The sequence below is a fragment of the Daldinia loculata genome (assembly GCF_022478755.1).
Source record: "Daldinia loculata strain CBS 113971 unplaced genomic scaffold F4817scaffold_2, whole genome shotgun sequence".
Classification (NCBI taxonomy): domain Eukaryota; kingdom Fungi; phylum Ascomycota; class Sordariomycetes; order Xylariales; family Hypoxylaceae; genus Daldinia; species Daldinia loculata.
The window spans coordinates 872,827-898,579 of NW_026054856.1; the positions used below are offsets into that span (position 1 = coordinate 872,827).

General features: G+C 46.7%; 9 protein-coding genes across 9 annotated transcripts; 2 read left to right on the plus strand and 7 right to left on the minus strand.

Moving 5' to 3' along the window:
- Positions 1-1,824: 1,824 nt before the first annotated feature.
- F4817DRAFT_324002 (uncharacterized protein) lies at positions 1,825-3,915 on the minus strand. Its single transcript, XM_049301577.1, has 4 exons — positions 3,686-3,915; positions 2,991-3,599; positions 2,799-2,936; positions 1,825-2,741 (listed from the first exon to the last, which is right to left on the minus strand). The coding sequence occupies exons 1-4, from the start codon at positions 3,740-3,742 to the stop codon at positions 2,028-2,030; spliced, it is 1,518 nt and encodes a 505-aa protein (XP_049163633.1). The 5' UTR covers positions 3,743-3,915; the 3' UTR covers positions 1,825-2,027.
- Positions 3,916-4,167: 252 nt separating this feature from the next.
- On the minus strand, positions 4,168-5,501 carry F4817DRAFT_84832 (uncharacterized protein). The gene is made up of 2 exons (XM_049307958.1): positions 4,839-5,501; positions 4,168-4,750 (listed from the first exon to the last, which is right to left on the minus strand). The coding sequence occupies exons 1-2, from the start codon at positions 5,180-5,182 to the stop codon at positions 4,405-4,407; spliced, it is 690 nt and encodes a 229-aa protein (XP_049163634.1). The 5' UTR covers positions 5,183-5,501; the 3' UTR covers positions 4,168-4,404.
- A 319-nt stretch (positions 5,502-5,820) lies between these two features.
- On the minus strand, positions 5,821-7,223 carry F4817DRAFT_311510 (uncharacterized protein; the record flags this gene model as incomplete). The annotated part of the gene is made up of 3 exons (XM_049300007.1): positions 5,821-6,590; positions 6,647-6,943; positions 7,001-7,223. The coding sequence occupies 3 exons, from the start codon at positions 7,221-7,223 to the stop codon at positions 5,821-5,823; spliced, it is 1,290 nt and encodes a 429-aa protein (XP_049163635.1).
- Positions 7,224-7,486: 263 nt separating this feature from the next.
- Positions 7,487-10,969, plus strand: F4817DRAFT_324010 (telomere length regulation protein-domain-containing protein). Its single transcript, XM_049301578.1, has 3 exons — positions 7,487-8,544; positions 8,595-9,029; positions 9,081-10,969. Exons 1-3 carry the CDS (start codon positions 7,722-7,724, stop codon positions 10,802-10,804), a joined length of 2,982 nt encoding a protein of 993 aa, XP_049163636.1. The 5' UTR covers positions 7,487-7,721; the 3' UTR covers positions 10,805-10,969.
- Positions 10,970-10,972: 3 nt separating this feature from the next.
- Positions 10,973-14,291, minus strand: F4817DRAFT_84880 (kinase-like protein). Its single transcript, XM_049307959.1, has 2 exons — positions 14,201-14,291; positions 10,973-13,855 (listed from the first exon to the last, which is right to left on the minus strand). Exon 2 carries the CDS (start codon positions 13,829-13,831, stop codon positions 11,318-11,320), a length of 2,514 nt encoding a protein of 837 aa, XP_049163637.1. The 5' UTR covers positions 13,832-13,855; positions 14,201-14,291; the 3' UTR covers positions 10,973-11,317.
- On the minus strand, positions 13,944-14,297 carry F4817DRAFT_324012 (uncharacterized protein). The gene has a single exon (XM_049301579.1). The coding sequence runs from the start codon at positions 14,278-14,280 to the stop codon at positions 13,951-13,953; it is 330 nt and encodes a 109-aa protein (XP_049163638.1). The 5' UTR covers positions 14,281-14,297; the 3' UTR covers positions 13,944-13,950.
- A 721-nt stretch (positions 14,298-15,018) lies between these two features.
- Positions 15,019-19,137, minus strand: F4817DRAFT_324013 (AAA-domain-containing protein). Its single transcript, XM_049301580.1, has 2 exons — positions 18,870-19,137; positions 15,019-18,814 (listed from the first exon to the last, which is right to left on the minus strand). Exons 1-2 carry the CDS (start codon positions 18,990-18,992, stop codon positions 15,206-15,208), a joined length of 3,732 nt encoding a protein of 1,243 aa, XP_049163639.1. The 5' UTR covers positions 18,993-19,137; the 3' UTR covers positions 15,019-15,205.
- A 261-nt stretch (positions 19,138-19,398) lies between these two features.
- On the plus strand, positions 19,399-22,546 carry F4817DRAFT_324015 (DNA replication licensing factor MCM7). Its single transcript, XM_049301581.1, has 5 exons — positions 19,399-19,661; positions 19,721-19,980; positions 20,032-20,156; positions 20,210-22,166; positions 22,231-22,546. Exons 1-5 carry the CDS (start codon positions 19,613-19,615, stop codon positions 22,309-22,311), a joined length of 2,472 nt encoding a protein of 823 aa, XP_049163640.1. The 5' UTR covers positions 19,399-19,612; the 3' UTR covers positions 22,312-22,546.
- A 428-nt stretch (positions 22,547-22,974) lies between these two features.
- On the minus strand, positions 22,975-25,158 carry F4817DRAFT_324018 (mitochondrial ribosomal protein). The gene is made up of 2 exons (XM_049301582.1): positions 24,247-25,158; positions 22,975-24,174 (listed from the first exon to the last, which is right to left on the minus strand). Exons 1-2 carry the CDS (start codon positions 24,875-24,877, stop codon positions 23,393-23,395), a joined length of 1,413 nt encoding a protein of 470 aa, XP_049163641.1. The 5' UTR covers positions 24,878-25,158; the 3' UTR covers positions 22,975-23,392.
- Positions 25,159-25,753: the final 595 nt, after the last annotated feature.

Below are 25,753 nucleotides of genomic sequence, written 5' to 3' on the forward strand. Positions count from 1 at the left end.
ATGAGCCGGGTTCCTGGCATTGCCGGGCCATCCGATGCAGGGTACTTGGAGCCTTGTACACTATGTATGCGCCGTCGAGATGCCGTTCATCAAGGGTGCCTGGCTTCTAGCGAGCTCCTTTAGGAAATTGATGTCTTCGACTACACTATCGTTATGCGCCCAGTCCTGCGAACACGGCACGGCCTGGTTACTGTAGTGTAGACCGAGGCGGCTGAGGTACCGTCGGTTACTTGCGGATATGGCTTGGCAAAGAACTCGAGTCTTTTTGAATAACTAGGTATGTAGTAGTGTTGTAGATAGCTTGACGAAATATCCCCAGTTTGGATTTCGCAGGTAAAGTCATGTCTAGACATACACCGAGCGCCTGTGCAAGAATAGAGAGATGTATGATTGAGATAGTGACACGACACCATCCATTACCGTCGATCAGATGTAATTGTGAAATAGCTCCGTGTATTGTGATCCAAGTTGCGTCCCATATGATACGCCTACTTCCATTAAACGGATTTACCTATACAAAACCACTAAACTACCAGCAGCAAGGAACGCTGATACCTTTTGACAGACCTGCATCTCAACACTCATTTGATAAACGGGTACCTGAGGTTATGAGAAGACAATATCGATAGTTTAGGAGTTTAGCATCGAGATACGGCAGTCTGATTCTTATATGCTAAGAATAGTCGTCAGATTTAAACGGCTTAGATACCTATGTATTGGACGTGAGCACTGCTGACATGGACTGTAAGAATATCGTATTGATGTCATAATCTCGGCTCTCTATTTAATTAAAGAAATTCTGTACTACGAATCATAGAGAATTATTCTTTCTATTCTATTTAAACACTTAACTATCTACCTAGGTATGCATACGTCATCGTCTTAGAGCATCTTTGAGAGGCTTGTTGATAGATCGCTGCATAACAACAAAATAGGGGATTATGAGTAGCGCCTGAGGTTTGCTGCGTAAGCTAGCTATGCTCAGGAAGATATTAGTTACTGTTTTGAGTAGTTATGTAGCGTAGGCTGTCTATAAGAATATATTCGCTATGGTCGTGGTCTATTATCGAGCAAAGATTCGTTTTGGGTATTTATTGTGCTCGATGAGAAAGAGAAAACCTACCCATCTGAAGCAGACCGCCAAAGGCTATAAATTAACAACCTTCAACCAACCCTCTTTAACTAATACTTATTTCTTGAAATCAGTGGCTTCCCGCATTTAACCCCCATCCCATTATGGTTTTCTTTATGAGTGACCTGGTTATTATTCTCTCAGCTGACACAACTTTGCTACAAGTCAATGTAAGATACCGACCTAGCCTTAGAAATATCGTTTGCCTTAATCGACGAGCGGCTCCGTAGGGTTACGAGGACTACGCCTGTGGAGACCAACAGCTCATTGTCAGTGGAAAAACAATCGTGTGTGCTGTCCTAGTATAAGCAAGACTACGGACGGCAAAACATACTACTACAACGGAGACGACGACCGTCAAGATATCAGCTCCTACAAGGAAGCATTCGATGTGGATGATCCCAGCTATGCCGAGAACGTCCAGAGCAAGCTTGAATAACCCTTAACCCTAACCCTAACCCTTAACCCTAACCGTCCACACCCCTAAGGATTAGTTGTGTCGTCAGTTTATTGCTAACTTGGTTCATATAGGCACAAGAACCATTACCAAAGATACTCTGATGCTTGGAGCAATATTTAGCTTGGCTTCTGTTTCCGCGGCCATCCTTGCATTTAAGAGTACGGTGGTTGGTTAGTGTACTATATTGTATATTGTTCTCCTCATTGAGAATTCGCGCACAGCATGGTATGGCGTTAAGGGTTCATATTACCCAGAAAGAGCGGATAAAGTGGTCTTTCAAACGGTGAACATTACATACATAGATTCTTTAAATATATACATCATTACTATTCTCCGGTACAGAAATTTTCCCTCATATAGGACTAGTTAAATTTCTTGGGCCAAGCCATCGTTGACACTCCTGATAATTGAGCACCTATACCGCCTTTCCCCAGATCATCGTCCCAGGAGGCTATTACATTGCGAGAACACAGCTGACTCTGTCCATCGCCTGACGGACTGTTGTCGATAGCTGTCAGTTTCTTCCAAGACGCCAAGAAGGTAAGCTCGTTCAGGAGGCCCTGCAAACATATATGATATACATATGTGCCTGCTGAACGATGCCGAGCAAAGCGGTTTCAAAGATAGGGTATATCGGCAAGACCTCCAGATCCGTCCGCTCCATTCGAGACATTCGGCTTCTAGGCTTGGGTCGTTGATGTCTAATATCGCATTCAACTCTTGTCTAAGAGTATTTATCACGATGTTAATCGAGGCTACATTGGTGAAATGCAATGCAGTTACGCCGTTGGGGAACATGTAACTCGTGCTAAAAGGCGATTCTGGATCATCTTCTTCGTAAATAGTCTTGTTCTGCAATAGGGGCTGTACGGTTTTCCGGTCAAGCGCGCGGAAATTTTCCCCTACGTCGTTAAGAGCTATAGAGAGCGCTTCAAGAGCCTGCAAGTCTTGGAGGTGCTCGGGGATGTTACGGATTTTTGCGAAGCGTCTTATAACATCAGCAAGTACCGTTGGCTGGTGGATGATCTTAGATATCTCGACGAGAATTGGCGTTCGGGTCTTGTATTGAGCGAAGAAGCTCACAAGTGCATTCTCCCAGTCAGGTCGCGTGAAGAAGTTGTCGGTGTCACCTCTTATGAGAAGCTTGAACTATTAAGTCTATTAGCTAAGTTCAATCCGTAGACTCAGGACCTGTCTATAGTTTACTATAAAGCCGAAGGAGTCGAGTATGAGTTGGCAGCCAATGTCGTCTCCCGGCTTAGGGGCTCCCCTTTTCATCATTATGGCGTATATCCCATTGCAGTGAGGTATCTGATCGATGCCTTTCGAGTAGTCAAATAAATGCTATATCGACATTAGTTAGACTACTTATCTAACGATTACTGTAAGGCTCCTTGCCTCGACTATTTGAAGATAAATGGTTGCAGCTAGTGTAGCTGATGATGTTTGCTTCTGCGGATCGTTTAAGGCTCTTTGTAAGCTGCGGAGGGCGCGATTGTAAGATACAAGACTGAGAACATCATGGGAGTTCGCTCCCCGGCAGAGGTGTAACCATGTGGATACAAGGAGGTTGGTGGCATCGTATAAGGCCTCGCTGCTCTCGAGGAGGGGCGGTACGTATCTCAATGTGCTCAAGAATACTGTTAGGCTATACCCTGTTCCCTCGCTGCTGTTAAGATGGTTTATTAGATTGCCTGCCAATAGATCGGCTTGAGTTCCGGATAGTTTGTTTGGTATTCGTTGTTTCTGGCTCCATATTCTAATTTTAGAGAAGGTTGAGCCGTTTATAGTAGTTTTATTCTTGAGATTTAGCCAGTTTGTATTGGTGCTGGTGTCCAATCCCTTGTCCGTAAGACTTGTAACCGCATTCTTTTCAGCTTGGCCAACTTCATGATTATCTCGACGAGTATGTCTTCCACCATGTACGAACTTGACGCGCTTTGATGGGCCGGAACATTCCTTGCCTGCCTTTCTGCAGCTTCCGCAGGTTGGCCAAGCTTCGTCACACTACCGGTAGGATGTAAGTCAGCCAATAAATAACTTATTCAATTGCCGCGTAGGGCTGCAGCTGAATAGCTGAAAAACGCACGTACCTTGGTCTTCCGCCACCTACAAAAGTCGCACCTATTACTCTTTGGTACGCCAACCATTTTCTTAACGCTTGATGGAACTTATCGCGACTTAAGATAATCTGCTATTGGTGTCGCTTTATGTTTCCATATGTAAGCATCTTTATCTACATATTTTATATAAGCCTACGCTTCACCCGTTGTTATACTCGGGGTAGCCGTCGTAGGACTTGTTGCGATAGCCATCGAGTTCGTATCACGAACTACAAGATTGGCTTAGTCGTTGACTTTTCAGGGGTTGATTAACAATTATAGTACCTTAGGTACCTGTAATACGACCTAGCACGGACTCCGTCTGGGGCTATGCCAACCAATTATCATTGCCAAGCTTGCATTGTACAGCATGGCTTAGCATCATCCATCACCTAACCTAGGGCTTTAGGATGCTGGGACGCCACGCCCATTCTGTCAATATCGATGGAACAATGACTTTAGAGTAGTAGGGCATATATTAAAGAGGTTTAAACTAGTCGTTGGAACTCTGAGCTTATTTAAATGTTTATCTATTAAATACAGCGAATGAATGACTAAACGAAAACGAGCGACACCCAAAGACTTAGTGAACTCAGTAGAGCAACATTGTTAATACAAAAAGCAGTAATGTTTCCTCCCCCCTTTTTTTGTCTTATCCTTTTATAATTCTACCGATGCACACGGCTATTATCCGACGTACTACTGCGACTCTAAGCGTCGGCTATGTCCTCGGCTTTTACACTTATAATATTCTCTATGTTGTTTACTTTTTCCTTAAGTGAGCGTACTAGGCTCTCGAGCTCGTTGTTCCTATGTAGGTCCTGACTTCCATACATGCCCGAAGGTAGGCGTCCGGACCACCCAGGAGGTTGTGTGTCGAAGAGTAATGGCTGTGGAACTGTAGTTCCGGGATGCTCGTTGTTATCTACTTTAACTGCGTTATAATAGCTACGACGGAGCTCAGTATTCTCCTTTGAAGAATTTGAGATGGGCCAGGGTGGATAGCGATGATTCGCTTGAGTAGATGAGTCCGAGTTTTGGTTATGTGGAGTGCGTCTAGAATTGGAATCAGCTTCTGAAGTTGTCTCGTTGTACATAGTTTCAAGTGGCTAGAAAAGGTCATAATGGTTCATAGAATACTTACTGATTACCGCCATGGTTGCTTTTTTCGGGATCAGTAATAACATTTATAAGCTTCCGCAACACTTTTGGAATCAAGATCTTCCCTTCGAAGTTGAGGCCTTGCTTGGTCTCAATTCCCCCATAGCCATGAAGATCTAGTCTCCCCAGAAGTATGTCGATATTCCGTGCGTAGTCGTTTGGAAATTCTTGGACATAGTCCTGAAATATCTTTGACTGTTGCTCACCCCATCGATATCTTGTTCCTTGGCGATGTTGATATACCTGATGATCAAAGAGAATATCATCCGGTTTTCTTCGTGGCCTGTCATCCGAGAGTAATGAACTGCGTTGATTAAAGGTACGCATGGCTGTCTACTTATTGCTAAGAACGACGAGTAATGAATATGTATTTTAACTTGAAATTGATGTTTTTGGTATGTACGATATCTATGGCGTGATGTGCTAGATGATAGAATAATATGATGAGTATTAACTCGATATTTATATCCCGTGGTCGCGACCCTAAACTAAACTGAATAAAGGGAAGAACACCTAAAGAGAATATGATCGTGTCATGTATCAACTCTTCCCCGTAGAATATGCGTCGAAAGAGTAAAAGCTATGGAGTGACTTACATAGACAGAACATGGGTCTAGTTTCAAACTGCCACAATTTATAAGACATAGAATTCGTTTACCTAGGTTAGGTAGCTATAAACAACGCAAGCGGTCGGTTTGGGAGCTACCTACAGAACTGGACTACTAGCTGACGTGGCATAACACATCTCCTGAAACTATGTTTATAAGGTGACTTTTATACCCTTTGAAAACTCAGTAAGGATCCTTGCTTGAGTAAGACAGTCGTATCTTTACCTGTGACTAGTACGAACATGTTTATGCGTATGATTGGGGAGAATCAACTTTCATAGCAAGGTTGGCCAACTAAACAAGCGCAGTAAAGTCTTCTTGAGAGACTATGGTATCATGCTCCTGTAACACCTTTACTTATGCGAAACGTAGAATGAATCTGAAAGTCAGTGCTGGGAATGCCGGATCCGTCACGGCAACTTCGTGATTTACGTCCAACCCTAAACCTTCCTTTAGGGTCTTGTCCAAGTTTGATCGGGTTTGCTCCTCGATGCTTGGTGGGAATTGCATATATAACGTCTTGCCTTCGGCTCTGATTGAGGGTTTCTTCAACTGGAGATCGGCCTTTGTAGAAAAGGAGTCAAGGAGTTCCCTCAGTGTCCAATTGGGGTCGACTTCTAGCGGCTTGGCCACTTCACCACACACAGCGCAGTCCTCTTTCTTGTCGTACTTAAAAGTGTTCGTGTAGATGCTGTCATCGCCGGAATACATCATGTAACTCTCCTCAAACCCGAGCGCGGGCGCGGCTGCGGTGGCTATCTTCAAAGCCTCGTTGCAGCAGCTCGCAGCAATGATAGCGTTAGTGGACGCTATTGCTGGTATAATGTTTTTGACGACGCCTTGGGTGAGTGAGTAGGTAACACCGGTGATACCAAATTCTTGAGCTCGTGCGAGAGCTTTACGATATAGCCATGTGATATGCTCGGGGTCGTCCTTGTCTAAGCTTGGGAACGGTTTCTCCTGGTCCCATGCAATAATATGAGCCCACTCTATGCAGTGTTCGGGCTGACGGGGGATAGTGGCTAATGTACAAAGCGGTACGGCCGCTCTTGGAGTATAGAGGTCTAGCTGACACTCGATACATGGTGTGAGGGTTGGGAATACGACCCTAGTTTGGCCCTTGAATCCTAACCTCGGTTAGATTGCCAAAAGTCCCTAGAAATATGGTGCGAGGAAATGCTACCTTCTGTTCCGCCGTCAATCAATGGCTTCAGAGAGTCCTGGTTGTCCATATCTACCATGTTCACGAGGGTCGCGTTGATCCATCGCCGTGCTTCGATGCTGTCGAGACCACATACAACCAGCTGGAATTGCATGTAAAAGTCCTCATCGAACTCTTGGATTCGGCAGTTATGTGGGGTAATCTTGACGCCTTTAACTCGCTTCTCGACGAACTTGGCGGCGACTTCTGCTTTGAACTTGCCTACGTCGTCTTTGCGAAAGAGGAATTGGCGGTTGAGGTTGGAGATATCGATGGTGTCTGGTGCGAACGCAAGAAAATTAGTCTCATATTGGGGTTGTAAATAGAATGACTTACCCATATCTATGACATGAATGTCCTTAAACCCAGAAAGGGCGAGGTTCTTGAGTATCTCACAACCGAGTCCGCCAGCACCAATAACAAGGATCTTGGTCTTGTCCAGCGTCGCGAGAGCATCTTCGCTTACATCTGAGTCCTGATTGAAAGGACCAGGTGTCCTTCGAATGCGGTCTAGATATTGCCATCTTGAGGCACCGTTTTGTATTACGGCGGTCGCCATGATGTGGTCTCCTGGATGCTGCGCGGTGTGCCTGGTCCGAAAAAAGAGGAAGCTTACTTTAGGTACCTAACCTAGGATCTCGGAGCTCTTGAGATGAAGGGGGATTTGATGTCATCTTTTATCGCCGATAGTGATATATAGGGGCGCTAAAGGTGGGGTATTATCCTTTAAGCGGGTCCTTACCTAAGGTGACCACAGGATATTAAAATATACAGTATCTAATTTACCTATAAACTGAAGCCATTACAGCTGCTAACAGGTAAGGTTCCATTCAACATCATTCTTAATAATTCACCTATTTATGAAAGGCTCATATCGTGAGATGTGAAGCATAAGTAACTCAGAAGAGACGGATTTTATTATTCAAATAAAATCAACTACCTACCTACCTAAGCATGTAGATTCCGAATCGACGGAGCGAGTATCATGCTAAGAAGCGATAATCCCGGATAATTCAATCATATAGGACCGTCTCATTTAGGATCGTCGATTATCAAAATGGAAGGGTTACTCACTCCCGTGAGCCAGAATTACCGTAAATCCAGCCAGCATGACGAGCTGTTCAAAATTTCCGAACCCGCTAGATCTACACCTAAAACGCAGACCGAGTTCAGTAGCTCATCCCCAGAAGAGGCCCTTGAAGCTCTCAAGAGCCAACCAAGCTATGATCTTCTGCTATCCGTATTAAAATACTTACAAAAGGGCTTGCGAGGTGACCATTCCTTCGATATCCGAAAGCCAACTCCTCAAAGCGCCCAGATCATACATGTCTTGGTTACTGAGATTGTTCCCAATTTTTGGACTGTGCTACGAGATGCATCTACGGGACGAAGTAAAGGAGACCTTCATGTGCTAGTCTCCTTCTTGCGGAGCCTCGCGGGTATCAATGCTGTAGTAGCATACCTCCGTGCTTTATTGAAAGAAGCTAAGCTAGACTCGAAATCTCTAAAGGACTCGCGGGTCAGCTTCAATCTGAGTTTCGTCCTGGAGCTCCTCACCCACCTCCTTCATTCACATGATGATATAAAGTACATATGGAGTAATGCTGGCTCTTTAGAGAACCCGACTCAGATTCGGCTCGTACGCCAAGAGCTTGTTTCATTATTTACAAATGGGAAAATCATCTCACTCTCTGCGGAAGCGGAGGACATTTGCCGACAAGCCGGACAATTGAAGGCTGAAGTTTGGATTAGCAATGTTAAGCTCTATATCGACTGGCTTGCTCAAAATATAGTGCAGTGGGTTGGATCAGGGGTCAGCGAAGCTGAACTCAAAGTATGTGCCGATATATTGACACGTGGAATGCGGTTAGGCCATTCAGGTAAGTGTTGTTCTCCGTAGAACAAATCGTCTTGCTAACAAATACCCAAGAGGGTCTTATTAATACGTTAATAACGGGGTTACTTCATCGAAACGTCGAAAGCCATGAAACCTTTGAGAATTTGTTGAGCTCTCTTCTACCTCTCGAGCAGCGGAAAGTTCTCAGTTTAGCCCTGAAGCTACTTTCGGACAAATATCTGAACTCCATACACGACACTAGTGAGATAAAAGATGCCCCTATTATTCAAGCTGCATCTGGAGTCTTGAAGGCGATGATAGGAAACGATGAAACTCGGAAGAATCATCTCTTGAACTGGTTGACGAGCGGATCTGGTGCGGGTATTGGCGAAGGATATGGCATCAGACGGGCTGCCGTCGCCGTTTTTTTCGATGACAAGGACTTCATAACAACTGTCTTGGAGAAAAGCCTAAGTCAGTTCGGTGACAAACTATATATCAAACATGCCCCCTTACTCCAACAAGACGGTTAGTACTACTGATCCAATTTTCTCACTCGCGAAGCTAACCAAGAATAAGCACATGCCCAAGTACTACTTCTTAGTGCTGGGTACGTTCATAGACTTGCACCGATAAAGCTTACTATTCTATTACGATCAAGTGTTTACTTAAACGCTGTATCTAATCGAATTGCCGCGTCGCAAAACCGTGCCCGTTTCCTGGGGATGGTGGTTGGCGAGGCTCTCTCGGGACTTGTTCATGGCAAGGAGACAAAACTTGACTTCAAGATGGACGAGATGGATACAGAAGAAGCTAAATGGTATAAATCGTTGGTCCAACTGTCTGATAAGCCTGGTCCTTTAGATCCACTAAGGGAAATGGACATCCTACCGAAACCCTCTAATGTCCCCAAGATAACAAGGCCCTCGGTGGCACCCGCGCGACGAGCTGGGAAGCCGCCTCTCCAGTCAGGTTTCATTATCGAGGAAATTCAAGATGATGAAGACGAAGACCCAGATCTCGTGCCGTATGTGAAGCCTGATTCGGACGCTGAAGACTCAGATGATGACCCTACACTCATTAATCGTGACAAGCCTAAGGCTCCTGTCTACGTTCGCGACCTCATCACCTATTTCCGAGATCTAGAAAACTATGACCGTCAAAAGCTTGCTTTAACGACGGCCCCTACTCTGATTCGTAGGAAAGCGAACTATGGAACGGAGGTTAGTTCTCATGCAGAAGAGCTTGCCACTCTCCTCGTCGGCTTACAAGACAAATATGAACTCGACAACTTTGATGATCTACGCCTACAGGGGATGATTGCAATCGTGGTTGCGCAGCCAAAGAAGATGGGCCCGTGGTTCGCCAAGACATTCTTTGATGGAGATTATTCATTGTCACAGCGCGCATCCATACTCATGGTATTAGGCCTCAGCGGTCGAGAGATAGCGGGCTTCGAAGCATCCGAATACGGGTCAACGGCGCAATTTCCTTCTAAGATGCTCCCCGCCAAAATCGAAAAGTATTATGCCGCATCCTTGTCGTCGAATAGGCTTGAATCTGGAGCACATAACTTGAAGGCCCTCCCTCCTAATGCCCTGGATAACCTTGCCAAATCCCTCTCGCAGACCTTCCTGGCCCCGCTAGCCGCCGAAGCAGCAGACTCGGTAACAGGGCCAGACGCACTCAAGCTTTCATCGTTCACATCGCGCCTACAATCGCAGTCTCAAAATCCCGGGAAAAGCAAGGCTAAGCCGCGCATACGCGCTATACCCAACACGACGGCCTCTCTTATAGCATCGTCATTCTTCTTCCCCTTAACGTCGCGTTTCCAGGCAGTGATGCATTCGGCATCAGCTACCACGAGAGGCATTCTGTTCCAGCCGTACTTACTCGCCCTCTACCTTAAAACGCTAGCTATCCTCTTACACGCGGCGGGTCCCAGCACGCTCGCGCTTCCACAGATGACATCCGAGTTCTGGGATCTGCTCCTCGGCGTTCGAGGGCAGTGCGTCGGCGATCTGAGCATCACACAGGCCGTGCTCTTCGGACTAGTAGCCCTATTAGATGTCAATGAGGGCGATATGCGTGGTCTCTGCGAGAGACAGGGGCGCGAGGTCGTAGAGAGTGTCGAGTGGGTGAGCGCTGTCTTCAACAATACGCGGGGCGGCGATGTTGGCGGCGAAGGCGGCGGCGAGGAGAACGAGGTCAAGATGTTGGCCGCTGGCGTTCTTATCCGCTTGCGTGAGGCGGTGGATAAGTACCAGGCTGTTCTTATGGGAGACTTGATTGGCTTTATGTAGATGTATGTAGGAAGCAAACGCGCTCTCTTCAGAAGGCTCTCGAGAAATATTCTATTCATGATGCACCATTCTTGACTTTATATTTATACTTACCCCTAAACTTAAACATCTGTAGTTGAGAAGCAGTCCTCGAGCAAAATCACATTTTGCCGTACCCCTTACTAAGTACTTTCATCCGTACTCATTTATGTTTCACTTAGCAACATTTGTTACTGATCTCTAGAAGGTAGGCTTATCGAACTAGCATGTATTATTGCATTTATACCAATCCTTAACATAACGAACTGAATTACACCTGGGCGGCAGTAAGTAGTGGTATCTCAATAGTAAGCAGCTAACGCAAAAACCAATGTCATATACATATACCAAGTATTCCCTCCCCATCATTATTCAGATCTCTTATTTATCATATTCCATTGCAAGGAAGGGAGAATAAATCTTCCCTTACCTTTGTACCGTATTTCTCTGTCTTAATTTCCACCTGTAAAAGGAACACTCCATTTCAGGTTCGCGTTACTCCGCGCCCTCGAAATTATTCCGCCCTGCGCGCCGAGGCTCCATACCACCGACCTGCTCGCCGATGATCGACAAGTGCTCATTAAGGCTACCAATAAGACGGCGCATTTCATTCGCCACGTCGCCAGCTGTAGCTCTTGCCTCAACGACGCTTATTGATGGAGGGGCTATGGACGGGAGGTGTACGGGCCCCGTCGTCCGTAGAATGTGCGCGGCAGTGGTAGGGCCGTGATACCCGTCATCCCGATCCACATAAGTATCGGTTGATGATACGGTATACTCGCTATTCTGATGTTGGTGCTGGTGGTGCAGCAGATGTTGTTGATGCGGGGGTCCTGTCATGTTTAAGACGTTGGATTCAGACACTTCGTCTTCCTCGGCAACCTTACCAGCTATTCGGGCGGAAAACTCGGAGCCGTCGGACACATAGATGGATGGCTCACGGCTAGTGAAGTTGGCGGGGGCATATACGGAAGCGTGGCGCTCGAGCTCAAAGGGCTCACGAGTGCCAATTTCGGAGCCAGTGATGGATGCGATGTCTGAGTTAGCAGTAGATGGGCGTGTGAACTCTGGGAAGTTGGACTCGGGCATGCTCATATCAAGGTCAATCAAGCTAGCCACGGACATGCGATCATTTGATGGTGCGCTCGTACTTTTCATGCCATAGCCCTGCGATGGTAGCACGGGCTCGGTAGGGTGGTGCTGGAGTCGGGGACGTTCAGGGCCACTGTCAAAACCACGATCTTCGTTAAACGTGAAATGTGACATCTCAGGATTAGCCGAGGCCGGAGGGATACTTGTTGGCCACGACCAGTCAGGTGCATGATGTCGGCCATTATTCATATCTGCGGGGTCGCTTAAAGGCGCCCTATCGTGTACTTCTGTCGCAGTAGCTGATGAAAAAGACCAGTTGTTGTCCATTGAAGCTCGTGGGTTCTGTCCTACTCCTGGATTGTGTCCTACTCCTGGGCCCGGTCTTATCGTACCCATATCGACAAAGTTCGAAAGGTCGCCACCACCGAGAGAGGCGTCAAGGTCAATTAAGGATTCGCGAAGTGTTGCGTGGAGAGAGTCGTCGCGTAGTGGAAGATCAGATGTTGGAACCTCGTTTGTCATCGGTGGCTCTGATACTGGAGGTGGTCCAGGGCGACCGTAATACATACGGGAATTCTCGTCGTAGTTTGATATCGTGTTGGGATCGAAGACCTTTTCTAGGGGGGCTTTTATTTTGCTCGCAGCTAGGGCTTGTGGTGGTGGTCGACGTCTACCTTTGCCTAATGCCTTTGGTCGTGCCGTGTCTTCGCCAAATGTCGTGGGGAAATCGACAGCCGATCCATAAACGTCGCGGACTGCCTGGACTTCTGATATGCCGTCTGAAATATCGTGAAGCTGCTCATCGAAGGCAAGCGTAGTAGAAAAATTCCACTCCTCGGTTGATAACGAAGTCGAATCCAGATCGGCGGGTGCTTGTGCTCCTCCGGCTGCGAAGAGAGATTTCCTGATTCCACCACGTTCTTCCCAAAGTCTAAAGGCTTTTACTAGGTTGGCCAGAGAGGAGGTAGGGTATCGAGAGCTCGTATTGAAAATATATGGGTGTTGCTGGATCTGTTCGATAGATGGTCGTCTGGATGGATTTTCCTCCAGGCAAAAGGCAACTAAACTTTTAAGTTCGTCTGAGTATTGATCGCCCTCGAGATGTGGTATATGTTCTCTAAGGTAGTCTCCTAATTGAGGGAGGCCTACTCTCGCTGTCGCATTCGGTGGTAAACCAGAGGCAATCTCGTATACCATAGACCCGAAAGCCCATATGTCAACCTCTGTTCCATACTGAGCATTATGGTCAAATAGTTCTGGTGCCATCCAATGTGGTGTTCCAATGAAAGTAGATCTTTTGTCTAACTTCGTCTCCATCATACCAGCAACACCGAAATCGCACAGCTGGACCGCTCCAGTTTCGGTAACTAAGACATTAGCGCACTTAATATCGCGATGTATAATGCCCTCCTTATGAACCCAATAAATTGCTACGGCCACTTCACGCAGTATAGGGATAATCCACTTCTCTTGTAACCCTCCAGGAGTGGTCGGTTTCATTAGGGTTGCTACACTCCCTCCAGCACAGTATTCGGTAACCATCCACATAGCCTTGCCAACAGGTAGAGCTTCGATGACATGGTTGATGTTCTGGGCACCAGATTGACTTAAACGATGTAGCGCATTGATCTCTTTGAGAATCTCACTATAAGTATCCGCGAGCTTCGGGTTCACCGTATCACTCTCATCAACGTCTATGATCTTGACAGCTACCACAGCGGCAGTTCTCAGGTCGTTTGCCTTGTACACACGACCAAAACTCCCCTTACCGATTAGTTCGGTAAGGCGGTACTGAGGAGCGGGTTTTCCTGACTTGGCGCATTCTTCTTGAACAGCCTCTTCCATTTTCCGTGCGTCTTCGACAGCTTTTTGGCGCGTCGTCGCAGGTCCGCCGCCAAAAACTTGAAGAGTTGCCATGGTGTGTGAAGTTCAAGCGTAGGACTGGGAGACATGGTTAGCTAGTGCTCCTGAAAATTAAAATTGAAAACGTAGGAATCAAGTCTTAATAGTCAATACAAGTAGCAAAAAGCATGAGATTAAGTATGCGTGGCTACGGTGACGCGTAGTGGATTCAACGTGTGGATTAGAAATGGTGTACATGAAGGGCGACAAAAGGGAATTTGTAGGGAATAATCGCATCTTGTCAGCATTAGTACCACTCTTACTCGCCTTTCCGCCGGAGTTGGGGCACGGAGTGGTATGTTTAACGGCGGATGATCCATTAAAGCTAGGACGTATGGACCGCCGCGAAGGCCTGGGTTAGATTCCAGCGGAATATCCACTGACCATGCCGGGGAGTTTTTATTATCAATAAACAGGTTATTGTTCATAGGCCCAGCCGGAGTCCCAACCGGAGTCACTGCCATGGGGGATCGCTTGAGAGAAGAGGTGGGAGTTTGTATGGGGGAATCAGTTAGGGACGCCATGGTGTGTCGATGTTGTGGCGATAAATTGCCGGCAGCAGGACGGATGGTGATTCGAAGAAAGAAAAAATGAATGAATCATTGAGAGCAACATACTTACAACTGGGCGGTAACTCAAGTAATGAACCTTCAGATTTATTATGCCGAATAAAAGGGAGGACTTATTCCAACGTGATTGTACGTTACCGCCTTCAAAAGAATCGAGTCCACAAGGCAGCATTTAATGGTCTATGCTCCTTAGCATAAGAAGGCTCAACGGCCAACGCTGCTGAAGACTGATTTCTCAGAGTAAATTGGTGTCTCGAAAGTATGGATTAATTAATTAATTAATTCGTGGGAGCGTTTAAAAATTATGAGTGATTTAGGTAGGTTGTGTAGTTTCTTATGCCTCCCAAGTTGTTCATATCTTAAAAGAAAGTTGACGGTTGACAATGTGGCATCGGCGGTCCGTGCCTGTCACAACCTTACTACATAAAGTTGGGAGCATAAGCTAAGAAAGGCGAGGCGGCGCTAGCGGCGCTAAACTAAAGAAAAGATGGGGTGAAATATATAACCAATCAAATCAATCAACGACAACTTCAGCTTTGTGCAAGGCTAAAAGGTAAGTTAGGTACCTAAAGCAGCCTCATTTACACGTCGATATATATGTACCACCAGTGAAAAAATTACTCAAATATATGTACCTATATATATTATCTATTGTATACTTCATAATAGGCCTACTATAAGTATAATATCTATATGTTGAGATGACCTGCCGAGTATATTATAGGTATGGCATGCCACATTATCAATTAATAGTGTCTCGGAACTTTTTGACTCTACCTCCGTTTGAATGCAGAAACCTACCTACCTGTAGGTACCTAACCTACATGAGGCTGCTTCGCCCGCCAATCTCCATGCTTCCTTGACCATCCCGCATCTCACCGCTGCGTCCGACTACGAATTCTCTGTAGATTCGTTCGAGCCGGTTTCTCTCTTGAGGACTGATACTGGCCCTGGTAGATTCCAACGCCTTTACTACGTGCCTCCAACCGATAAGAACCTCTGTACTACTTCCTTCTTTCCCTTTCTCGCCATCATCTCCTGCAGCATGGTTTACCCTCTTCTGAACCAGCTTTGTCTGTTTCCTTGCTGCTTTGATTTCAGATAGTTTAGCTGCTATAGCAGCATTCTCGGCTAGCTGGGATGATTTGTTATATCCCTTCTTGGCCTTTTCCTCTGCTTCGGCTAGGGCAGCCTCGATGCCGTAGCGAAATTGGACAAAATTCCGATTGCTCACGGCGGTGCTTGCTTTAGCTCGGGAGTCAACGCCGTTACGTTTGTCGCCCGAAGGTTGTGTTTCAATGTCTTTAAGCACATCGTGGATGGCTTCCAGCTGAGCGTTCGAGATAAGCGCCTGTAAATCAGCACCAGAAAACCCTTCTGTGCGCTTCGCGAGTTCAAGGAAGCTCTCTTCAGACGCTACCAACTCTTTACTGAGCTTAATTTTCTTGCTCAGGGCCTGTAGGATATCGGCGCGGTCTTCTACAGTCGGAAAACCGCATAGCAAGCTCTTGTCTAAGCGCCCCGGACGAAGCAGGGCGGGATCGATCAAATCCGGTCGCGATGTCGCGGCTAAGACGTACACACCAGATAATCCTTCCGCGCCGTCCATTTGGGTCAAAAGCTGATTGACTACTCGATCCGTAACACCTGTCGAGTCATGCCCTCGTTTGGGTGCGATCGAGTCGAATTCATCGAAGAAAAGCACACACGGTTTTGCAGCAGAAGCGCGTTCGAAAAGATCACGAACGCTTTTCTCGCTGGCTCCAATGTACTTGTTCAATATTTCAGGTCCCTTCACGGATATGAAATTGAGCCCGCACTCGCCCGCCACTGCGCTTGCGAGAAGAGTTTTACCGCAGCCAGGGAAACCGTATAAGAGTAGTCCGGAACGTAACCTCAAAGGGCATTGTGCAAATATCGGCGCGTATTTTGTTGGATATTGCAATGTCTCGAGTAAGATCTGTCGCGTCTCCTTTAGGCCACCGATTGAGTCGAATGTAGTTGTCGACGTCTGCAATGGAACATTCCGGAGAGATGCCGGAGTGAACCCTTTGAGAGCGTTATCGAAATCGGCGCGACCGAGTTGAACAATGTCTAGTGATTCATTTAAAGGCTCCTCGCTAACAGACCGTATCAGAGCTTCGTTACGAGCTCGAGACACGAGAAGAATTAGATCTCCCGGCATGTAGCCGTCGGTTTCCCCGGCAAGGTCGAGGAAGTCCAAATCTGGGTCTAAAAGGAAACCATCTAACTTCGGATTTGTAGAAACGGAATTGCCACGGCTACGTTGATCCGCACCATCCATCCACGTGCCGGCATCATCACCACCCACACTCCCATTGGCGGTAGTAGGACGACTACCGCACGAGCCGGGCGCCTGTAAAGACTCCGGAGCTACGGTTTGCTGTTTGACAATCGTCTCTAACACTTTTCTCCGGGCGCCTTTATCCGGCGCTTTTAACTCGACGATTTCCCGGACGACGTGGCCTCCGATGATTACGTTGTTGAGCGACTCTTTGCCTTGGGCGGTAGCTAGGAGAACAACACCCTTATCGTGTCCACAGTACTGACGCACAATCGAACTGATAGTCTCACTAACCTGCCTGCTTCGGCTATTGTCGTTTCCCACTTGCAACTCAGTCTCTACTGGACACAACTTATCCAGGTCGTCGAGTATGACAAGCGCTTTCCCACCGAGTCTTGCGCCCCAGCTAGCACCCATGAAGATTCTATTTAACGTTTCTTTGATGGTGGAAATTCTGCTTTCATCATTGACGAGCTTTCTACATGGAAAGTAAGTTGTGTGGAATAGAAATTCCTCTTGCAGTGTCCGAGCCAGGGACTGGACTATAGCTGTCTTGCCTGCTCCCAAAGCACCGCTTAGAAGGACAGACGACATATGTGAGAGGTGGGATTTCAAGTCGGTTAGGAGTGAATCGATTCCAACTAGAACTGAGTCGCCTGAAGGTTTTTGCTCGTTTATCTCATCGTCCACTAACCAAGCTGGGCGAGGAGCTGGTGTTTGGATCTCGATGGGCACAGGTTTTTCAGATCCAAGGTACCAATTCAAATGCTCCCTGGAATTGGAATCCGGATTTGCGCCTTCAAACTTCACAATACCGCCCTCCCAGCCGTGTGATAACTCAAGGGTGTCGTATACTGGTAATACCATACCGTCGGTTAAAGGGCCGTGCAATAACCCATTGGCTTTGCCCTTTTGACTATAAATATTAGATATCCTTCTGGATGCTTCCTCTTTTTCAACTTTCGACTCTCCACCAAATTTTAAGCCATCCGAGGTTCTAAGATCTTCAATCGAAAACGGAGACACCTTCAATTTTTGTACCGCACTACGCGATAACGGCGCCGGTGCCGGTTCAATCTTTGCGATTCCTCCAACGATCCCTAAACAGCCGAGCATCGCGCATAGAGGGGTAGAGAGAGCAATGGTCTGGGTCGTCGGGGGGTCATCCCACGGGCGTAATTTGGCAACGACCTTCTCGGTCGCTTTCGTAGTCGCGCCATTCGTTGCATTTTCTTGCTGCTTTTGGGGATCAAGAGGAGGTTGAAGCCCAGCCGGCTTAACAATATTCACAGCAACCCACGTTACGCCGCGAAATTCCTTTGATAGTAGAAGATCACGATCAACCCATACGCTCAAGTCCTGCGGCGCTGATTCTTCATCAAACCATTCCTCGCAAAGTTTCCGGTCAATTCCTCTCAAAAACAAGCTTGGCTTCTTTTCTTCCCGCGCACTCTTTCTACGCACTGTACTAGCCGAACTCTTCGCGCTTCTCCTTGACGTGCTACCTACACTACGGTCTTCCCGTGTGCTTTTAGATGGTTTAGATCGCGTCTTTGGCGCAACGATGACTTCGGCGTCGGGTGCGATTTTCACAAACGGAACATCTGCCGAGGGAGCCGGTTCGAGGGACAAAATCTTTATATTGGCTGTAGATGTGGGCGAGAGATGGAGAGTTAAGGGATGCGTGCTGGGAGGCTGACCCGGTAAGGCGGTGTACGCTGGATTCGGGAGCGCGCGGATTTGTGATAGTAGATTTAATTCTAAAAAGGTCGCGTGTAACTCGATGATCTCCCAGTCTTCAGGCGTCAGCGGTTCGATATTTACTGTATGCGCCAAAGGAGGGTCGACATGTATTATGGCCGTAACCTTCTGACCGTCTGGCAATCCAAGAGTACGAGCCAAGGTAGCGTCAATCTCGACGGAGGCTACCTCCTGATCTCTTCCGCTACCACGTGTACCCATGATACCATCACGATCTACTATAGGTGCTATCTTGCGTTTGCTAGGCATTCCCGTCCATCCGACATAGAGCGATCGTTGTGTCGAGGAGCCATTGGCTTGAGGGGCGCCATTCGCAGGCAATGGGACGCGATAGTTGAGTTCGACAACGACATTCTGGGCAGGCTATGATAACAATTCAGTAATAACTCAATATTTATAAGAGCGAGTGAGGGCTTACAGTATTGACGGTTACAAGTAGATTGACTAGCGACGTCGGGAGATTCACGAGACAGTTCTTAAGGTGTACAAGGGATATCTCAGCAGCAACAGACTGCGCGTTCTTCCGCTGAAATGGAGCCATATTGAATTTAAGTATAAGTAGATCGAATTACGCCTAAAGCACTATGAAGTGTCTTCGCGAGTTGGTTACGAGCTTTCAAACACGAGCTTCCAAACATGACTTGAAGCATTACAATTTGAGAATTGTAGGTTGCTTTAACACTAAGAAATATCCCTATGCATATGCCGTGGCAGCTGCATGGACCGAGGCATTGATCGATAAAGTTATCAAAGGTACCTTGATACTTGCATAATCATATGTAGGTACCTATGTACCTAATGTAGGTACGAAGTAATCCGTACTTGCAGCTACTTCTATCAAATGAAAGACAACCCGAACTTCAGCTTAAGTGGAGAAAATCACTAGCCACATGGCCAGCACATCCATTCAGCACCTCCATTAAGCACTTTAATAACTGGGGCTGAAGAAGCGCGCGAAAATTCGCGTCGACGCGTTATCTTTTAGAAACTGGGTCCATCTATTCCCCTGTCCCCTGTTACAACTTCCAGCCTCCATGTTCTCAAAAGTTACAGACTCAAATGTACACTAATTATTGCGACTTGCCCAATTCTGTCGCAATTCTTCCACATCCCACATCTCACTTCACCCACCAAGATTCTTAGGCGTAGATTTAATTCATAATGGCCCTCCTTCAGTATAAAAACATCGTCGACTATGAGGCGCAGCAAGGTCAGTCCCCAATTTCCGCAATCAGCTATGTTAGAACTAATAGAATCTGTTAAATATAGCTGCTTTTGAGAACTTTCTCGAAAAATTCAAGACCTCGCCAGAACAGACATTAACCCACGCTATTGGCCAGATTAATATTGACGAAGATGATCTGAGTGACGAGTACGATTTTATGGACGAAGATGATGAAGCGCACGAGCGACGTCGACGAGAGAAAGCTACGGCGAGGCTACCAAAACACAAATACGCCGATTTGATGCAGAAGCTCGCAGACCGCACAATTGACAAGGTTTTAATAGAGCTAGATGACATTTCCCAAGTAAGATTAATCCATATTCTCTTTGAACGAAATGCAACTGACAGCAAGTAGTGGGAGGGTGATACAAATGAAGGATTGAAACTCGTAGAGTCTATCGAAGCGAACACCAAGCACTATGTCGAGATCCTATCCAGAGCTATCGATAAAAAGATGCCCGCACCCACGACTGGCGTCACGTATGATCAAATGGCCTACCCCCTCGTATCTTTACTTTCTAACACAAGTCTAGGTTCAAGGATGATGTTTTGGATGTAATCATGGAAAGGAGACAAGCCCGGAATCGTGATCTTGTTGAAGCAGCTACCAACACCAATAACCCAGATTTGCTCGAGTCTACCTTCCCGGCTCAGCTGACGAGGAGATATACACTTGTTTTTAAGCCCAGAACATCCACCAGCGAGAAGCCAGTTAAGGCCCTTGCTGTACGACAAGTACGAGGCGAGCATCTTGGTCATCTTATCACAATCCGTGGTATCGCGACTAGAGTATCGGACGTCAAACCCATTGTGCAAGTGGGAGCGTATACTTGTGATCGTTGTGGATGTGAAATCTTCCAGCCTGTCAATGATAAGCAATATGCACCCCTTACTAGCTGTCCGTCCCAGGAATGTAAGGAGAACCAATCAAGGGGCCAGCTCTTCCAGTCCTCACGCGCGTCTAAGTTCCTACCTTTCCAAGAAGTTAAGATTCAAGAACTAGCGGAGCAAGTACCTATTGGCCAGATTCCCCGAACCCTCACGGTCATGTGCTATGGTAGCGCAGTCCGCCAGATCAGTCCTGGAGATGTTGTTGATATTTCGGGAATTTTTCTGCCTACCCCATATACAGGCTTCCAAGCCATGCGAGCTGGACTTCTTACCGACACATATATCGAAGCACACCATATTGTTCAGCACAAGAAAGCGTACGAAGAGATGATCATTGACGACAAGCTATTAAGGCGCATTAACACCTACAGCCAGACGGGTACAGTATACGAGATGTTGGCGAAGTCAATTGCACCCGAAATCTATGGTCACCTTGACGTGAAAAAGGCGCTCCTGCTGTTGCTCGTTGGTGGTGTCACAAAAAAGATGGGTGACGGTATGCGGATCCGTGGCGACATCAACATGTGTTTAATGGGTGACCCCGGTGTAGCCAAATCTCAGTTGCTGAAGTATATCTCAAAGGTTGCCCCTCGAGGCGTCTACACATCCGGCCGTGGTTCAAGTGGTGTTGGTCTTACCGCAGCCGTAATGCGCGACCCCGTAACGGACGAGATGGTTCTCGAAGGCGGTGCGCTGGTTTTAGCTGACAATGGTATCTGCTGTATCGACGAGTTCGATAAGATGGATGACAATGATCGAACTGCTATTCACGAAGTCATGGAGCAGCAGACGATTTCCATTTCCAAGGCTGGTATCTCAACTACACTGAACGCGAGGACATCGATCCTAGCTGCTGCTAACCCTATTTATGGCCGCTACAACCCACGTATATCACCAGTCGAGAATATCAACTTGCCGGCAGCTCTACTCTCACGTTTCGATGTCCTATTTTTGCTACTTGATACGCCGACTCGCGAGGGCGATGCCCAATTGGCTAAGCACGTAGCATACGTGCACATGCACAACAAGCACCCCGACCTCTACGAAGCCGGCGGCGACGATGCAGCGCAGAACCCGAACATAGTCTTCACACCCCACGAAGTACGAGCGTACGTGGCGCAAGCCCGCACATACCGACCTACGGTCCCAGAGACCGTCACCGAATACCTAACCAAGACTTACGTTCGCCTGCGAGACGCGCAACGCCGCGCTGAGAAGAAGAACAAGCAGTTCAGTCACACGACGCCACGAACACTGTTAGGCGTGGTACGTCTCGCGCAGGCGCTAGCGCGACTCCGATTCGATACCGCGGTCAACCGAGATGATGTAGACGAGGCGCTGCGGCTTATAGAAGCTAGCAAAGAGAGCTTGGCTGCTCACGAGGCCACGGGTGGCAGAAGAACGCTCAACGCGGCTAGCCGTATCTACAACTTGGTTAAGTCGCTGGCTGACAGCGGTGCGTGCCGAGCTGAGGAAGATGAGGATGACGAGGAGGGTACAGTGGAATTGAGCATGCGGAAGGTGCGCGAACGTGTGCTAGGTAAGGGATTCACTGAAGACCAGTGGTTGAATGCGCTGGATGAGTACACGAATCTTGATGTGAGTTTTTCCAATATTCTTCATCTCCTGCGGTGGTTTCAGTTACTAACATTGCAAAAAACAGGTATGGCAGACAGCGGGCAATGGCAGCAGGCTGGTGTTCATTACAGCGACGGATAATGGAGGGGAGGAAGACGACGAGTAAGGTGATTTATAGATCAGATATGAAAGCTAAGCGAAGCAATGTTCCTAATGGGCTTTCGCTCTAGAAGTACGAGGATGAAGATAAGCCACGGCGTTATGGAACCGGAATCAATGCCATTATTGATATAACGATTAAGATGTTCTCTGCCGTAGTAGCTTGCTTGTTTTCAAGCTAGTTCTTAATGTCAGGAATGAGAGAAAGCTACTTCAAGTATAAATACATATTATATCCTTAATTCCGTATTGTGAATGTTACATAGGCCACTTTGACGACATGGCCTTCAGGTTCTCAAACTCCAGCAAAGGGGACTAAAGGGCGGATAAGTCGCGATCAGTTCGATTATGATATAAAGAAAGGGGTATGTTTTGTCTTCCTCGTAGCTAGTTTTAGTGACATATCTTATATGGCTACCTTATAAACAGTACAACCGAGGCCGTTACAACATTTCAATACTGTTACAACCCACGTATAAGCATCCAAAGTCCTTCGCAGGAATACAGTCCAGTCATCTTCAGCCTATCCTACCACTTAATACCTACTTACAACATGGGTCCCCCGTAGCTAACATTTGCCTGCGGTCAAGTAAATATTTTCTAGACTACTTGCGTGTATATTAGGTAAACATAGTTATATAAAACCCTAACGGCAAAATAGGGACATCGTCATTTACCTATATATAAGTGTTATATCAAGTTTAAGATTCTAAATCATCCAAGTTGATGTAATATAAAAAAGTGGCACGTATAGCAAATTACTGAGACGAGATATGTACATTAGGTACTCAACTTAACCTTTCTTCATCTTCAAATACATGAGCGCTATAGTCCCTTTGATACAATGTATACACGTTCCCATCATACGAATACGTTTCTCCAATTCAACTACAATCCCCTATGGTCCTTTATTCATTAGCACGCATTACAACTAAAACAGAGCATAACCAATGCATATCACCGTAGAGCTTATATCATATCGTGAATATTCTACACGGGAACATATTGTGTTATATACATCCTTACCAGCGATATATCGTCGCCTAACCTCTAGAGCGGTAGTCACTTCATAGAGAAGCATGAGTAATTTACACAGGCGATCTGACATCATACAGCGCAGCTCGCTCCATCTCGCCGAGGATACCGCTACCAGCCAGGGTCCACTTCTCGCTGACGTTCTTCTCGTCGACGCGCAGGCGAAGAATACCGCTCGCAGCCCAGTATTCCATTAGCGCGCGGGCTTCCAGCTTAGAGACGCCGCGGAGGTTCAAGACCTTGACGCCCTTGAGAGCGTCGAACACGCGTTCGTCGTACTTGGCGAAGAACGGGTCTCGAGGCGGGATCGGCTCGCCGGCCTGTGCGGCAGCAGCTTGCTCTAGAGCCTTCTCCATCGACGGGATCACGGGGCTATTGCCCTTGGTGCACACGCCCAGGATCGCCGCGCCGTTGGCAAAATTCGTCTTGCCGCCTAGCGCGTCCGTGAATAGGCGGAGTAAGCTAAGGTCATGGCTGTGGATAAGCTGGAAGGCAGGTGAGCGGTAATCGCTGATGCGCATGATGTGGCTAAGGCCGTCAAGCGCAAACATGATCGGTGGACGGCCTGGTAGTAACAGTTCCTTCCAGAAGGCCTGGAATACGGGCCAGGCAAACTCGGGTTCCTTGGTGGCGTTGGCGAGGGCGGCGAGCGTCATACCTCGGTTCACTGAGATAGGGAGGTGCATATGGTCCAGCTCGACCTTATACTGTGATAAAATGGGCTGGTTGGCCTTGTAGATAGCCTGGAAGAGCTTGACGGTGTATACGGGTTGGGAGAACTGCTCAGAATTAGGTATCGGAGAATACTCAGTCGCCGCAGTAGTCAGTTCTTGCGCTGGACGTGCGAAGAACAGTTAACAGTTAGCCTTGAATTATACCAGACCAGACTGAATGGAGTTTTCTGTACCTTCCGGGATGTTAATTACAACCCATTTATTCAGGAACCCCGTTGCCAACCCTTGAAGCCCTAAGACACTCTTTCCCGACGCCCTATCTCCAGTAATAACCAACCTCAGAGTTTCTTTCTTGCCGACAGCATCCGTGAGTTGCTTCGCTAGGTCTACCGTCTCCTTCCTGATTAACGTATGTGGTGACCGGAATAAGCCCCAAGTCTGCGTCGGCTTGAATGCCTCGCTGGCCCTCAGTTGGTCTAACACCACCTCCGGGAGGCTGAAAACCTGACCTACAGAACTAGCGTCCACGACATTCTCGGCCGTCAATTCGCCAAGGCCTGGTACAGCCAAGGCATTATTGTTGCTGAGCTGAATGCGCTTCCGAAATGCCTTTCTTTCCCCAGACACCGGCGGTTTACCCTTGTCGGCTGGCCGCTTCTTCTTTCCCAATATCAACTTTTTACCAGTACGAATATGTCGTGAGAGGTTTGGCTCTTCCTTCTGGCCGGGTTTGGCCCTCAGTTGCGCCGAAGTGGTGAACGCTGCCGCTGATGCTGGGGTCGACGGAGCTGGTAATAATGATGCTGGCACGAGTAGCCGCTGTGAGGGCCGTGCTAGACACCTCCAGCAATTCGCACTCGCCATTGCTGGTGCGGATCGAATTCGAATGTTGGTCCTCAGCGAATTTCCAACACCAGAAGCTCCAACATCAAAATCGCAAAAGAGCCCCAGCTAAATTTTAGGAATGAGACCTCCGATAAAAGCATATCGGTGCGGGTCACTTCTATGGTACACAGGTACGGAAAAGATGGCGGAGAAATTAGCACTCCGATCTGCTATCGATAAGTCCGATATGCCTGCGCTACTAGCATCTAACCAAAAATTCTTGAGAAGTCCAATTGGAATTATCTCAGTAAACTCAGACCATAAATTCGATATCGTTCGTAAGGTTGTATTTATCTCAGTAGCTTAAACTAGATTTGTTAAAAATCAGGCTTACGCCCGATTGCGCCACAAGCGCCACAGAATACCTGGCCCGTATAATTATATTTATAAGTTATAAATGCGAGTTTTAACGAATTTTAATTTAAAATAACTCGGGCGTTTTTAACCACGTTAAAATAAGTTTTTTTAAAAATTAAACTTTATATTTATAATAATTTAATATTTAATAATAACGTATAAAATAACTTTTATTTTTATAATTTAAAGTTAATATTATGCTTTTTTTACTTTTTTATATTTTTTACATATTTATATAATATCGCGTTATAATATCGTAAGTTTTAACGTTTAAAAACACGTAATAATATTAAAAATGTTATATTAATATTTACATTTACGCGTTTACATTTACAACCACGTTTAAAATACTTTTTATTTTTATAACTTAAAACTTTTAATTTAATTACTTAAACCTTTTAATTATTTTACATACCCGTACGACATTGCGTTATAATATTATAAGTTTTAATGTAATATATTTTTAAAAACGTTATAACCGATATTATAACCATTTTA